We start from the raw sequence: 15,811 nt of genomic DNA on the forward strand, positions 1-15,811 counted from the left end.
TGTTAGGACTCAGGAGGACCCCAGGACAGGCAGGGGAGAGAAGCGGGTGGCGGCGGCGGTCTCTGGCACCGCAAAAGCCGCTACAGTTCATTGATTTAAAGCGCCCGCTTTTAAATTAATGATCTGCAGCTGTGGGGGGGGGTTAAATAGCCGATAACTTATACCAATATTCCGGTATAAGTTATCGGCTATCAGCCCTAAAAAACGATATCGGTCGATCCCAATAACTACTATATATCCTGATCCCGTAGAAATAGCAGCAGCAGTATACAGACAGAGCTGAAGGGGAAATGTATAACTACTATATATCCTGAGCCCATATAGATAGCAGCAGTATACAGATAGAGCCTGAGGGGGGATCTTATAGGTAATGATTTTATCCTGTAGTTCACAGGAAGTCAGCTGACTCAGGACTGACCACTTGCTTTGATACATTAAGCACTGTGATTTTCTGTGGTTCAGACTGGTGATCACATGTCCCAGTTACAGTAACGAAACACATGGATTCAGCTGTGCTGGAATAAAACGGAAAGCTCTATAGGACTAGTAAGGGTGAGCGTGCGTCATATGGGGCAAAAAACAAACCTGGAGGCTTCTTTAACCGTGTTTTTGTTGGCATACTATAAAGAAACCCACAATGGAGCTAAAATTTGTGCTGACATCACGTGGTCTCCACCCTTATACTATTACAGGGAGATGGCGGCAGAACCCCGCCGCCCATTCTGCTGTATAATATCTCTTCTGTGGGTTTTAGTATTACAATCAGACAATGGCTTTTACTACCTCTCGATTTCTTGTCCTCTGATTTGCGTTGACGTCGAGGATCGGTAATTCATGTTTCACGCTAGGTAAATGAATGCAACCAAATCCGGGAATCTTGGCACCAGGGTCACAAAATACAAACCTCATCTTTATTTTCATATAAACAAAGCGGCGCCCCGTTTGCCAACAGGCAGCTTCTGCTGGTGCCAAGAAAACTCAAATAAAAAAATAAAAAAACTTTTATTTTTAGGTTATTAGGTTACACTGGCAAGGGTACGGCAGAGCTAGCCAGAGTCATATGGCGTATATACAGTATTGGGGTGTGCAAAACTACAACTCCCAGCATGCAAAACTACAACTCCCAGCATGCCCGGACAGCCTTCGGCTGTCCGGGCATGCTGAAAGTTGTAGTTTTGCAACAGCTGGAGGCACACAGTTTTTAGAAAATGCTGGCCTAGTCTGATGAGGTGCCAAGACACCCAGAAACCCATCAAGCATCTGTTCAAGCCACTCTGACATAGTCTGATGAGGTGCCAACACACCCAGAAACCCGTCAAGCAGCTGTTGGGCAATGGACAAGGTCGGAAGCAGATGACTCTGTGTGTAGTGGTGGTGCCTTGTTACAGCAGCACAATTGCCATTAAAAGGGGTACTCCAGTGGAAAAAAAAATTTTTATTTAATTTTTTTTAAATCAACTGGTGCCAGAAAGTTAAACAGATTTTTAAATGTATTCTATTAAAAAAAATCTTAATCCTTCCTCTGCTGTATGCTCCACAGGAAGTTCATTTCTTTTTGAATTTCCTTTCTGTCTGACCACAGTTCTCTCTGCTGACACCTCTGTCCATTTCAGGAACAGTCCATAGCAGGAGAGGTTTGCTATGGGGGATGGTTCCTGCTCTGGACAGTTCCTGACATGGACAGAGGTGTCAGCAGAGAGCAACGTGGACAGACAGAAAAAAAAAATAACTAACTTCATCTGTGTTATACAGCAGCTGATAAGTACTGGAAGGATTAAGATTTTTAAATAGAAGTAATTTGCAAATCTGTTTAACTTTCTGGCACCAGTTGATTACCTGGTGTCAACGCTGCACAATAAACGGGGAACCCTCTGCTTCCGGCTTGGTTGAATGTGCAGAGTTGCGTTTCTGCCAGTGCTAGATGTCAACACCTAACCCATCAGACATTGGTTTTCTAGCTGAAGGATACAAAGTCCTGGAAAACCACTTTATAATGGATATCGTGTTCTATACTTGAGACTGGTGCCCAAAAATTGCAAATTTTGCAGATAATCACTTTAAACAAACAGATTGGTGCCATTGGGGTATGTGATTAAGGTTTGCTTATTTGTTCTACTTTGTTACACAGGATACCGCATCCCAAAACCAGAAATTGTGTCCCGAATCGAGCGCGGGGAAGAGCCATGTGTTGACCCATGCAAGAAGCCAAAACAGCAAGAAACTCAGCCACAAGGCGCTCCAGATGGCAGTAAAGGTACATGGTGTCTTATATTGTTTCCTGTATACAAGAATATTACTCCTTTAATACTGCCATTATGGTCAAGAATATCACTACTATAATACCGCTCCTATATACAAGAATATATCTACTATAATACTGCTCCTGTATACAAGAATATAACTACTATAATACTGCTCCTATATACAAGAATATAACTACTATAATACTGCTCCTATATACAAGAATATAACTACTATAATACTGTTCCTATATACAAGAATATAACTACTATAATACTGCTCCTATATACAAGAATATAACTACTATAATACTGCTCCTATATACAAGACTATAACTACTATAATACTGCTCCTATATATACAAGAATATAACTACTATAATACTGCTCCTATATACAAGAATATAACTACTATAATACTGCTCCTATATATACAAGAATATAACTACTATAATACTGCTCCTATATATACAAGAATATAACTACTATAATACTGCTCCTATATACAAGAATATAACTACTATAATACTGTTCCTATATACAAGAATATAACTACTATAATACTGCCCCCTATATACAAGAATATAACTACTATAATACTGCCCCCTATATACAAGAATATATCTACTATAATACTGCTCCTATATACAAGAATATAACTACTATAATACTGCTCCTATATACAAGAATATAACTACTATAATACTGCTCCTATATACAAGAATATAACTACTATAATACTGCTCCTATATACAAGAATATATCTACTATAATACTGCCTCCTATATACAAGAATATAACTACTATAATACTGCCTTCTATATACAAGAATATAACTACTATAATACTGCTCCTATATACAAGAATATAACTACTATAATACTGCTCCTATATACAAGAATATAACTACTATAATACTGCTCCTATATACAAGAATATAACTACTATAATACTGCTCCTATATACAAGAATATAACTACTATAATACTGCTCTTATATACAAGAATATAACTACTATAATACTGCTCCTATATACAAGAATATAACTACTATAATACTGCCTCCTATATACAAGAATATAACTACTATAATACTGCTCCTATATACAAGAATATAACTACTATAATACTGCTCCTATATACAAGAATATAACTACTATAATACTGCTCCTATATACAAGAATATAACTACTATAATACTGCTCCTATATACAAGAATATAACTACTATAATACTCAGTGACGGAACGCGTGGAGGCTTTTGGACCTGGGCGCATGGGTGATATTTGCTCTAACCTGTTTGCAGGCTTTGCCTCATACCGGACCTTACAATTTGCTGGTATCTCCTGTCTGTATTTGCTGACTGTTTGGCACTTTATTTACTGCATGTCATTTTTTGATGTTCACCGTGATACCAATCTATATACCCTTTACATTTGATGCATATGTCACTTTATGATGAGCCTTAGTGATATTGGTCAGACGGGGGCTTAGTGTACCTGCTAGATTTTCATTGTTGGTTAGAACGCCATACCTTTTTTTTGCCCTGGTCCAGTTGAGACATACACCATGTCTCATCTGTGTGGTGTGGCCCAGTATGGGCCTTTTTTAAATGTTTTTAAATTTTCGGTGTCTGTTAATATTTATATACTTTTTGTCTTTTGCTGTGTAAACTACGTGCTCCAAATAAAGATTGTTATTTTTGTTTAAAATGGAATATTTTGGTGTGCTTCCATTTGTACATTATTTCTGTTTATCTTTGTTCCTATATCAGTTCTGACTAAATCTTCTTAGTCTGTTTCCTAATTTCTTACCAGTCTCGTACTTTCTCCTCTACAGACTCTGAGCCGGTGATAAAGATCGAGCGAGAGTCTCCAGAAGCTTCCGCACCAGTCACTCCCAATGAGATCTCGTCTTCTCAGGAGCGCGGTGGGGCTCAGTGCTCGCGCTGTGGGACGTGCTGCAACAACCAATGCGGTAGAATGGCATTTCAGTGGAGCGGTCAAGGGATGTATCCCGGATCTCCTATGGACACAAATCATGGGAAGCCATATATGACTCCTCCGCCCTCTTACTTCAATGGGAGCCCAATATCGTATAATAATAGGGGTGAAGGAATGTCCCACCCCACCTCCCCGATGGCTTCTTATGGGAATGCAGGAATGGTCCCACTGTCTCCACACTATGCCGGTCCTGGCTACAGAAATGCTGCTGAACCCAGCTCCCCATTTCAGATGCCTGAGAGGCCAACAAATCCAGTGTTTGCTTTCGAGCAAATGCCCATGGGTCCCCCTGCTAGTCATGTGGGTAAGTATCCGGCAAAAAAGCTGAACATTGTTTCCTTCGCAGGAAACTAATTGTGTGTGTGTGTGTGTATATGTATGTATGTATGTGTGTGTGTATATATAGATAGATAGAGATATATATATATATATATATATATATATGTATGTATGTATGTATATATGTATATATATATATATATATATATATATATATATATATATATATATATATATATATATATAAATAATATAATATAGATCCATAGAAGAAGAGGCTGCACTCCAATCAAATTGTGATAATGTGAATTTATTCACCCATCAAGCTACAAGGGTGCTACTTTTCGGTCTACACAATGAGACCTTTCTCATTGTGTAGACCAAAACATAGCACCTTTGTTACTTGATGGGTGAATAAATTCACATTATCACAATTTGATTGGAGTGCCGCTTCTTCTTCTATGGATCTTCAATTCGTGGGATATTGAATCACATCCCTAGGAGCAGAGCACCCACTTGGACCTAGAGTCCCTATCACAGTGCCGGTTCCTTCCCAGAAGTTGATTATATATATATATATATATATATATATATATATATATATATATATATATATAGTGTGTGTGTACACAATGGTACCTTCCATGTATCTGCCTATGCTTCCATAAAATTATTTTATACTTCAACTAAAGAGTCAGAGGCGTTGCCAAAACGCTGAAGACCAGAACGGCTCCTCTCTCCTCTTACCATCCCTGTCCCTGCTTGATTGACAGTTGGCTGGAAGCAACGCCCTGTTTTGTGTAAGAGTTGGAAACAGGGCTCGGATTCCAACTGACTCTCAATGAAGCAGACACAGTGATGGAAGGAGGAGAGAGTAGGTGTTCTAGTCCTCAGCATTTCAGGGTCATGGGAACGGCTCAGCACTGACAGATATACAGAGGTACCATGCGTCTCCTTGTACAAACAGTTTCAGCAGTGTGCAACGTGAATGGCAGCTGGCAGATCCCTCTTTAGGATACGGTCACACATGACGCATCCGCAGTGTATTTCTCGCTGCGGATGCGCTGACAGCTGTCACCGGGGAATGGCAGAGCAAGCTCTCTGCTACAGCGGGGTAGCTCTGTGTGTCCGCTCGTGACTGTCACAAGCAGATACACAGAGCTGCCTGGCCGCAGCATGAAATATGTTGCGGATGTGCTGTGTGTGACCCTACCCTTAAAGTTAATGTCTGCTCTTCATCGCCATTTTGAATTTTAATCTGTATCAGTCCAAAATTCTGTACCAATTAATTTCTTAATATGTCCTGGGGTACACATGTATCTACAGAGGACATATGAAACTTTGGGCCCCAGTGATAAAGCCTGATCCATTCCTGGAACACTTCCAGCTGTATTTTGGCGGTACAGCTCACCCCCCTCTAAAAGTAAGCCCTCCCACAGCTCCATAAATGAAGAGAAAAAAATGAACTTTACAAAAACAATATAAATTTGTTATTGCTGTACTTAATTACCCACAAAATAAAGTTTTGCTCCACAGGAAGTTGTGTAGTCCTTTCCAGTCTGACCACAGTGCTCTCTGCTGCCACCTCTGTCAGTGTCAGGAACTGTACAGAGTAGGAGCAAATCCCCATAGCAAACTTCTCCTGCGCTGGACAGTTCCTGACACGGACAGAGGTGTCAGCAGAGAGCACTGTGGTCAGACTGGAAAGAACTACACAACTTCCTGTGGACCATACAGCAGCTAAGTACTGGAAGGGTTAAGATTTTTATATAGAAGTAATTTACAAATCTGTATAACTTTCTGGCACTCTGATTTGAGAAAAGAAAAATTCCAGGGTACCCCTTTAACATGCAGAATTGCAAATTTTTCTATTTTCTTCACTTTTCTTCAACTTGTAAACTATAATACAGCGCTGATACAGAGCACCAAATGCTCTGCATAGATAAAGTTAAATGATATCTTCATAACTGACCATATACAACAATTACAAATGATTTATGCTGCCCCTAGTGGTGAGTGCAGACAAAGTGTAATCTCTACAGCTATAAAGGGATGGTGTTACAGTGAATATTCTCGAAGGTTAAAGGAGTTATCCCAGATTTAAAAACACAGCTGATTTATTCCAAAAACAGCGCCACACCTGTCCTCAAGAAATCTACCAACACTCTTCAGCAGGGCCCTCCAAAATGTGGACCTCCAGCTGTTGCGAAACTACAGCCCCCAGCATACCCGGACAGCCGTTGGCTGTCCGGACATGCTGGGAGATGTAGTTTTGCAACAGCTGGAGGTCCACATTTTGGAGAGCACTGCTCTATAGTCCTATATTGTCCCAAATCTCTTTCCTCTCCTGGCCCGGGTCCAGTTGCCAAACTTTACAATGAATGGGCCTGGTTCTTGGTGCCAAGATATTTTTTATTGGTAAGTGGAGCCAACCTGAGTACAGGGGTGGCGCTGTGTGCTGTCAGGAAATAAGCTCTGTTTTCTATTCCTAGACAACCCTTTCAAGGGTGGAGTCACGTGTAATGGATCTGCAGCGTATTTTACGCTGTGGATCCACCGGTGACCCGACCCATTTTGTGCCTCCAGCTGTTGCCATCCCCATTCTGCCGCCTCTCCCCCTGGCCTGCTCACAGCGAGCAGCCACACAAAGGGGCCTGTGAGTCGTCGAGTCCACTCAAAATTGCAGAGCAGCCGTGATGTCTGAGTACACTGCATATGTGCAGTGGCTGCTCCTCGATGTCGGCGTGCAATCGGCGACACGCAGGCCCTCTGTGTGGCTGCTCGTAGTGGCGGATTGCTGCTGCGAGCAGGAAGGGGGTGGCAACAGCTGGAGGCACAAAATGGGTCTGGTCACCGGCGGATTTGCCATGTAAAATACACTGCGGATCCGTTATGTATGAACCTACCCTAAAGCAGTGTTCCCCAGGGCTGTGGGATCCAATAAAAAAAATAATAAATTGCGGGTCCTGCAAAATCCTGTGCAGTCCTGCAAACCTATGAAATTGTACAAGCGGTGATAAAATTCCAACAGGGGTACTATTTCTAAAAGTTGTGATAAAGTGTTTGCGGGAGCAGGTGGGAGTGGATGATGATGGTCCGAAATCGGGCAGAAGCGGGATTGAGTAAACAGTCCCGTGCAGGACTCTACTTTCTGGCCCTGTGCTCTCTAGATGTGCTCGCCCATAGAGCAGCTTCTGTGGATGCCTCAACAGGTAAAAATCAATTGACCTAACATTTATATCCAATTTCTTGTACCGTTTCAGATCTAGACAACAGAAATCGAAACCCTCACATGCAAAATGCCATGTTCCACGATAGAAGAAATCCTGTGCCCCCCTGTCCGGGCTGCGGAGCGTACTGCAATAATCAATGTGGAATGAACGTTCACTGGGAACAAAGAAGATTGCATCATCAGGTTCCTGGGCCGGTGGATGTAGCTCAGGGGCACCGATACACTTCTCCCCCCAACCCATACTTTAGCGGCGGAGCGAACCCTGCCTCTTTCTCCAATATACGCCCTCCTGTCAGACACGGAACACCGCCAGTAAATGTTCAAGGGAATTCGGGGATGATACAGATGTCGGCACCTTATCCAGGATATCGCAGGCCCGGTGATAAGTCTCCAAATGTTTTTCCCAACAAACCCGAGCACCATGGAAACAATACAGGAGCTGCTTCACCTCATCATGGGCCCAACCAGGGTGTCAAGTATGGAATGGTCCCTGCAAACAATAGTGGGAATTACAGGAAGTCGCAATCTATATCTCCATTGGCAGCTATCGAAACCATGCCAGTGTTTTCTTCCAATAACAGTCCAGGTGCTGTTGGTGACCAGAGAAATAGACCTCTTCCCCAAACAGTGACCAGCAGTGATAATAACAGAGACCGGAACACAATGAACTCCTATACCAACGGACGACAAAACCAACTTAATTTCTCCAACCACGGTGCCAAAATCACCAGAGTACAGCCGGCAACATCGGCAACAGGCAATACTGCTGGCCAACTAAAGTCTGGGGATACGGCTGGAAATAAGAGTTCCATGCCATCAGATGGAGGGGGCACGGCTTCCAAAAACACTTTCCCCTCATCCTCCAGCTTTATTGGTCAAGTGGTGGAGCAGGTTATACTCAATGAAAGTCATGCCGCAAAAAGGTCTGCTGTCCAGACAGCCTCGGAAAGTGGGATTCCTACAAAGAGAGCCAGCCCTACGGTGATCATCGTCGACTGCGATGAAGAGAAGTGCACACAGACTCAAAAAGCCACTGGCAATAATAACCCAGGTTCTGCTTGTGTTACTCTTTCAACCACTAAATCCAGTCTTCCTTCAGCTCCAGTTGCAGGTGGAAGTCATGATTCTAAGAAAACTCCACCACCCGAAAATAAGCGCCCAGAGACTCCACCCATTACGATCAGTAACGTGCGGAGTGGTGGCCTTTTCCTTACTCCGCCTTCCAAGGGAATAAAAGAAACAATGAAGGACTCTGGTCCAATTATAATTATTGACGACAAAGATGGAGAAGGAGCGGCACCACCTCGTGCTTCACCTGCCAGTAGCTCAAATAAAGCTGTGACCCCACCAGTACCCAACACCAAGGTTAACAAGGAGCCTTCTCCTGCCCCGCCTCCTGCTTCCTCAACCAACACCACCATGCAACCTCAAGGCGGCCAACAGGGAGCTGCAGTTTTGGTCAATAAAGTTCAGATGCAACAGCCTTCGCCTATTATTGTCACTGGAGGTGCCGGTCTTGGCAACCAGCCATTATCTGTCCCTGTAAATGGCAACCAAAGTATCATGCTTACCTTCCCTGTCACAGTTGGTAGTTCAGGAATCATGCTCGCAACACCCATGACCAACAGAGTGCCAATAAGTAAAAACACTAGACTCGTGCCAACAAACACAGTCACTGCTTCCAGGAACGTCAACCCTAAATTCAGCTCTGTAGCGGTGACCCCAGTAATTGGTCAAACAAATACGCTTCCTGTGGCTGTGCCTCCCGGACATGCAAAACCTGTGGCCATCAATGTCAACCAATCCAGCAATCTTACCGGTGCTATTAATATAAAGAACACTAATGTCAACGGTGGGACACTCAAGGCTGTGCCAGTATCTGCTGCGGGGAATCAAACAATTCCGCTCTTTGTAGATGCCAATTCTGGTCTTATTCTAACCGGGTCAGCCGTTCCTTCCAAGGATAATGTCCCCTCCAGTATTGGCAACGCCACCGTGGTTGCTGTTAATAGGGGTGTTGTTGCTGGGAATGTTGCTCCCGTAACTTTGGGTGGAAAACTGGCATTTGGCAATATCGCCCCCGTAAATGGACTTTACATTGGTGGCAATTCTCCCGTTGCACTTGCAGGAAATGCCAACAAAGGAACATTAAGTATCAACAATCCCACGATCCTTACCTTAAATGGTGGCTTGGGCATTGGCAATTCACGGTCTGTCACGGCACCCATAGCGAATATTGCTTCTGTCAATGCAAATAGGACTTTGCAGGTGGCCCAAGCCACAGCTTCTAGTGTGGTAGGTGGAGCCAGTCAGCAGAATAATACCGTTATTTTACGGAAGATCGATGAGAAGAGCGGTGTATCCAACCAGGCCGGCACTGAGCAGCAGCCAGCTGTTGTAGTGGAAAGACTGTTTAAGTGCAGCGAATGTGACGAGAAGTTTAATTCTCTCGAGAACTTGACTTCCCATCGAGCCATTCACAAGCCGAGAGAGGTCCCGGCGGGCGGCCATGTTGGCCAGTCAGCCTCCAAAGACTCTGGTGATAATGAAGCTCTTCCAAGAACAGGAGACAATGATGCTCCAACCATTTTGTACACTACACAAGGAGATGACGGCAGCACTGTGTATGTGGTGACCGTGTAGGTGCGGCAGCATAAAGATGTTACATTGTCCTCGAGGTTTTGTAGTGTGTGTTTTTTATTGTTTTGTTTTAGTCTCAGGTTTATTTTTATTTTTTTTTGGGGGGGGGGGGTAGTGGTTATCAAAACTTTCTATTTGTGTAAAAAAAAATTAATACCTATTAGAAAATTAGATTTTCAGTGTGTAGTCTCAGATTTCAAGCATTAGTCTAGAACATGGGCATGTTTGTTGTTGCGGGTGACCCGCCTTTTATTTTGCCACTGGCTGTTGCATTTGATCAGAAAGGGAAAGTTAAATTGTAGTTTTTAGAAATGTAAAATATGTAAATAATACGGCTTAGATTTAGTAAAAGACGCACTCTTCGTAAAGGGAATCAGTTTAGCTGTTCCCGCTATATACACGAACTTCTGTGAGGTCAGTGAATCAGGAGCAGCCTGGCTTAGAGGGCGACATTTACATATTACATCTTCTCTGGTATGTTAGCGCAACATGGTGAAAGTAACATACGGCTGTATTCACACTCCGGCTTAAGGTAAAAAAAAAACTACTACATGTTGTTGTTCCAGCCTTATAAAAGTGACAAATTCTCCTTAGAATAGGCCAACAATATTACATCAGTCGGTGGGGTCTGACTCTTGGCATCTACTGATCGGCTGCGTGAAGGTGGGGAAGTGACGTGGTGGGTGCTGAAGCCTCTTCAGTGTTCACCAGCGCTCATAACCACATTGTTTTATGATTAGTAATGGCAGTGTTAAGGGGTTGTCCTGGATTAGAGAAACACTGCTCCTTACTTCCCAAAACAGCATTCTCCTGTCCCGTGCTCGACTCTATTGAAGTAAATAAAGCCGAGTTGTAATACCACACCCAACCTGAGGAGAGGTGTGGTGCTGTTTTTGTAAGAAATCAGCTTGCTTTCCTAATCCTGGATGAGGCGGCATTCAGAGCACGAATTTTGCATCTGTCAAACATAATACGGCGTAAAATTTAACAAAAACACATGCTAAAAATTAAAATCGGATGTGTCTAAAATCGTATCTTTAAAGGGTACCTTTCATCAAAAAAAAACTTTTGATTATATTATAGATTAATGTATGCAGAATAACTTTCTAATTGCATGTTATTAAAAAATATGCTTCTTTCTATTTCATTTTCCACTTTGAAAAAATGACCACTAGGGGTCTCCCTACCAGTCCTGGCTGCAAGCCTTTTAAATTTTTTTTTTTATATAGATTTCAGACTTATGCTGGAGTCCTAAATCTCAGACTGCAGCCGGGACACAGACAAGCCCAGCACTGCTCCCTGCCAGTAAGCAGTGCTGAGCTTGTCTGTGTCCCGGCTGCACTTTGAGATTTAGGACTCCAGCATGAGTCTGAAATCTATTTAAAAAAAAAAGAAAAAAAAAAGCTTGTGGCCAGGATTGGTAGGGAGACTCAAAGTGGAAAATTAAATAGAAAGAAGCATATTTTTTAATAACATGCTATTGGAAAGTTATTTTGCTTACATTAATCTAGAATATATAAAGTTTTTTTGATGAAAGGTACCCTTTAAGACATAGTACATAGTCATGTTTTTTGTCTGTAAAATAAAACATTTAAAAAAAAAAATCATATCCATTTTAAAGGAATAGTGTAGCAGTCATTATGATCCCATTGTGCCCGGGCTGCAAAAAGTAAAAAAACAAACTTTAACTCCCCTTCCGTTGCAGCGGTGTTCTTCCTGCTTCCATTTGCACGGATCGTCACTTTGCGATCAGCGTATCGCCGGCTGCAGCTATGTCTCACCTCGGCCGGTGATACGCTGAGTGCAGTGTCCTGTAATAGGCTCGGGCAGCAGGGAGAAGGCGGGGCCCAGGCTCCTTACATGATACTGCTTTCAGCCGATCCCCGCCAAAGGCGGGACATCTCTGTGGCCAGCAATACACTGATCAGTGTGATTATCTGTGCACATGGAAATAGGAAGAACCCTGGGATGTGAGGACTGAAGAGCAATAGCGACGCGATGGAAGGTGAGTTTTTTTATTTTATTTATTTTTTTACTTTTTGCAGCTTGGGCAGCACAGTGGCATCAGAACAATAACCACTACACTATTACTTTTGTGTCTTTTGAACTTTCTAGACTGCAAATCTGTTTTTATAAAAACTAAAGAAATTGTAAGGCTTCTTTCACACTGCCGTTATGTCCCGGCAATACTCCAGCCATCGTAAAATGACAGGCCTATAGTGGGAGAAAAATGAATGCATGCACATTCATTGGGATCCAGTGGGGCCCATTGTGACCTGTCCTGTTAACGGCCGTTAAAGGCCCCAAAAATAAAATAAATGTAAAAAAAAAGGAGCCAAACGGACCCGTTACGGGCGGGTCACAACGGCAGTCTGAAAGTAGCCTAAATAATAAGAAAAATGGTTACGGTTTTCAATCCATATTTGACAAAAACCGGACAAAAATGTAAACGGACCTAATGGTCACGTGTGCTGGATACGATAAGTCAATGGAGACGTGTAGATAGAGATATAGATACCGTATTTATCGGGGTATACCACGCATCGGCCTATAACACGCACCCTCATTTTACCAAGGATATTTGGGTAAAAAAAGTTTTTTACCCAAATATCCATGGTAAAATGAGGGTGCGTGTGTGCGCGTGTATACCCCGATATACCCCCAGGAAAGGCAGAGGGAGAGAGGCCGTCGCTGCCCGCTTCTCTCCCCCTGCCTTTCCTGGGGTCTAGAGCGCTGCTGTCGGCCCTTTTCACCCCCTGGTTATCGGCGCCGCTGCCCGTTCTGTCCCCCTGACTATCGGTGTCGGCGCCGATAGCCAGGGAGAGAGAAGCGGCGCCGACAGCCAGGGGGAGAGAAGGGGCAGCGGCACCCATTGCCGGCGCCGCTGCCCCGTTGCCTCCCCCCATCCCCGGTGGCATAATTACCTGAGTCGGGTCCGCGCTGCTCCAGGCCTCCGTCGTGCGTCCCCAGCGTCGTTGCTATGCACGGCGCGGCGCTCTGACGTCAGCGCCGTTCAGCGCATAGCAACGACGCCGGGGACGCACGCCGGAGGCCTGGAGCAGCGCGGACCCGACTCGGGTAATTATGCCACCGGGGATGGGGGGAGGCAACGGGGCAGCGGCGCCGGCAATGGGTGCACCTGCCCCTTCTCTCCCCCTGGCTGTCGGCGCCGCTTCTCTCTCCCTGGCTATCGGCGCCGGCACCGATAGTCAGGGGGACAGAACGGGCAGCGGCACCGATAACCAGGGGGTGAAAAGGGCCGACAGCAGCGCTCTAGACCCCAGGAAAGGCAGGGGGAGAGAAGCGGGCAGCGACGGCCTCTCTCCCCCTGCCTTTCCTGGGGGTGTATCGGCGTATAACACGCACACAGACTTTAGGCTAAAAATTTTAGCCTAAAAAGTGCGTGTTATACGCCGATAAATACGGTATATATATATATATATAAAATCATATAAACTAGACAGATGTAAAAATCGCGATGTGAATGCTTCCTAAGCCCGTGGATGAGGCAATGCAGTATTATCTAATATATAGTGTTTTTTCTTCCCATAGACTTCTATAGGGCCGAACAAAACCCCATGCACACATATGTATGTTATTTTTTTTCTGGCACCCCTCCCCAATTGATTCACAAGATCAAAGAATAACTCGAAAGGGATAAAAGGACAAATAAAAATGCCTATATTAATACACTACACTTTATTTTTAATAAAAACCCCAAACAAAGACTTTTCTGTCTGTAGACATATAGATAAGCCTGGGTCAATGACCATGCATCCTCACAATAGGAAAGAAATGACAGTCTATACTCTGCCCCCTATTGGTAGAAAGGGGGTACTCCAGAGAAGAAAAAAATGGTTTTCGGATCAACTGGGGTCAGAAAGTTAAACAGATGTGTAAATTACTTCTAGATAAAAAAATAAAATCTTAACCCTTCCAGTACTTATCAGATGCTGTATGCTCTATAGGAAGTTTTTTAGTTCTTTCCAGTCTGATCACAGTGCTCTCTGCTGACACCTCTGTCCGTGTCAGGAGCTGTCCAGAGCAGGAGAGGATTTGCTCCTACTCTGGACAGTTCCTGACATGGACAGAGGTGTCAGCAGAGAGCACTGTGGTCAGACTGGAAAGAACTAAACAACTACACAACTTCATTTGGAGTATACAGCAGTTAAGTACTGGAAGGGTTAAGATTCTGGCACCAGTTGATCCAAAAACCATTTTTTCTTAAGCACCTCTTTTAGACTATAGGACGGTGTGTCTCCAGTGGTTGCAAAACTACAACTCCCAGCATGCCCGGACAGCCAACGGCTGTCCGGGCATGCTGGGAGTTGTAGTTTTGCAACAGCTGAAGATCCGCAGTGATGGGAAATTCTTGCCATTGCCCCTTTCTGGACAGAAAATATATATTTTTGAATTGACAACGATACAGTATTTAGAGTTATTTGTCATATTCAGATCTCCGGTAGCTGACTTGCCGATAGGTAATGGCGTCAATAGTGTCTACAATGGAGAAATCCATCGGAATCGGCAGGTAGGGGGGAGGTGCTCATCACTACAGGCCTCCAGGGGGCGCTCCCACACTTTTTGGTTACTGGCCCAGACACTGTGTATGGCTTAAGCTGTTCACCTCAATGGAGATTAGGCGTTAGTAATGTCACGGCAGGGTAGTAGAGTATTAGGCGGTGCTGCCGTTTATAGTGAATTCTCAGAGTATTTGTGCCACTGCCTGGACGCAGAGGTGACCCATGGTGTTCCCAAAAATCCTTACACACTGGGTAACACTAGAACCCATATGGAACTAAATGCACTTTTATTCTGTATATAGCAATTAAGTTCTCTTTCGTACCTGACCCCAGCCGATGTTGGAGCCATTGGTGTCCCTGACCAGGACTCTACTGGCCCTTCCTGGTCGTTGCCGGTGTCGCCCTCCTTACTGCACTCAGCCACTTCGCGTTCCGGTTGCTGCCAACGTATGAACCTGTAAATATTTTTTTATCAGTGTTTTATTACCCAATGTAGTGTTACGTACCTGACCTGTCACTTCTACCTCAACATACGGTCCCGGGGTACACAACCTTTTCTGTTCTCGATTTTTCACATAACTTTGTACTCAATAAATATTTTAAAGTCTGACCTCGACTCCTTGATTCTGGTATCTTACAAAAAAAAAAAAGTGAGGGGAGTGGGAAATTGGGAACTATTTAAGATGAAGGGCGGAACGGGTTGCAAAAAATTCTTATATTTATTAATACTGTTGTTATTATAATATATTTAATTCATTATTATTATTTTTATTAGTATATGATAACTTTGAATATTAATAGTACATTATTAAATAATGTTAATACTTTATTAGTAATTATTAGAGATGAGCGAACTTGCAGTAAATTTGATTCGTCACGAACTTCTCGGCTCGGCA

General features: G+C 43.5%; 1 protein-coding gene across 1 annotated transcript in view; it reads left to right on the forward strand.

Annotated features, from left to right (window-relative positions):
- Positions 1 to 10,429, forward strand: part of LOC130272844 (uncharacterized) — a 42,232-nt gene extending 31,803 nt beyond the window's left edge. Inside the window, exons 3-5 of the mRNA XM_056518800.1 lie at positions 2,129 to 2,254; positions 4,078 to 4,545; positions 7,784 to 10,429. Of these exons, the coding sequence (XP_056374775.1) occupies positions 2,129 to 2,254; positions 4,078 to 4,545; positions 7,784 to 10,395 (3,206 nt within the window). The 3' untranslated portion in view covers positions 10,396 to 10,429. The remainder of the gene's footprint in view (positions 1 to 2,128; positions 2,255 to 4,077; positions 4,546 to 7,783) is intronic.
- The last annotated feature ends 5,382 nt before the right edge of the window (positions 10,430 to 15,811 follow it).

Source organism: Hyla sarda, chromosome 5 (assembly GCF_029499605.1).
Source record: "Hyla sarda isolate aHylSar1 chromosome 5, aHylSar1.hap1, whole genome shotgun sequence".
In the NCBI taxonomy this organism is placed as follows: Eukaryota; Metazoa; Chordata; class Amphibia; order Anura; family Hylidae; genus Hyla; species Hyla sarda.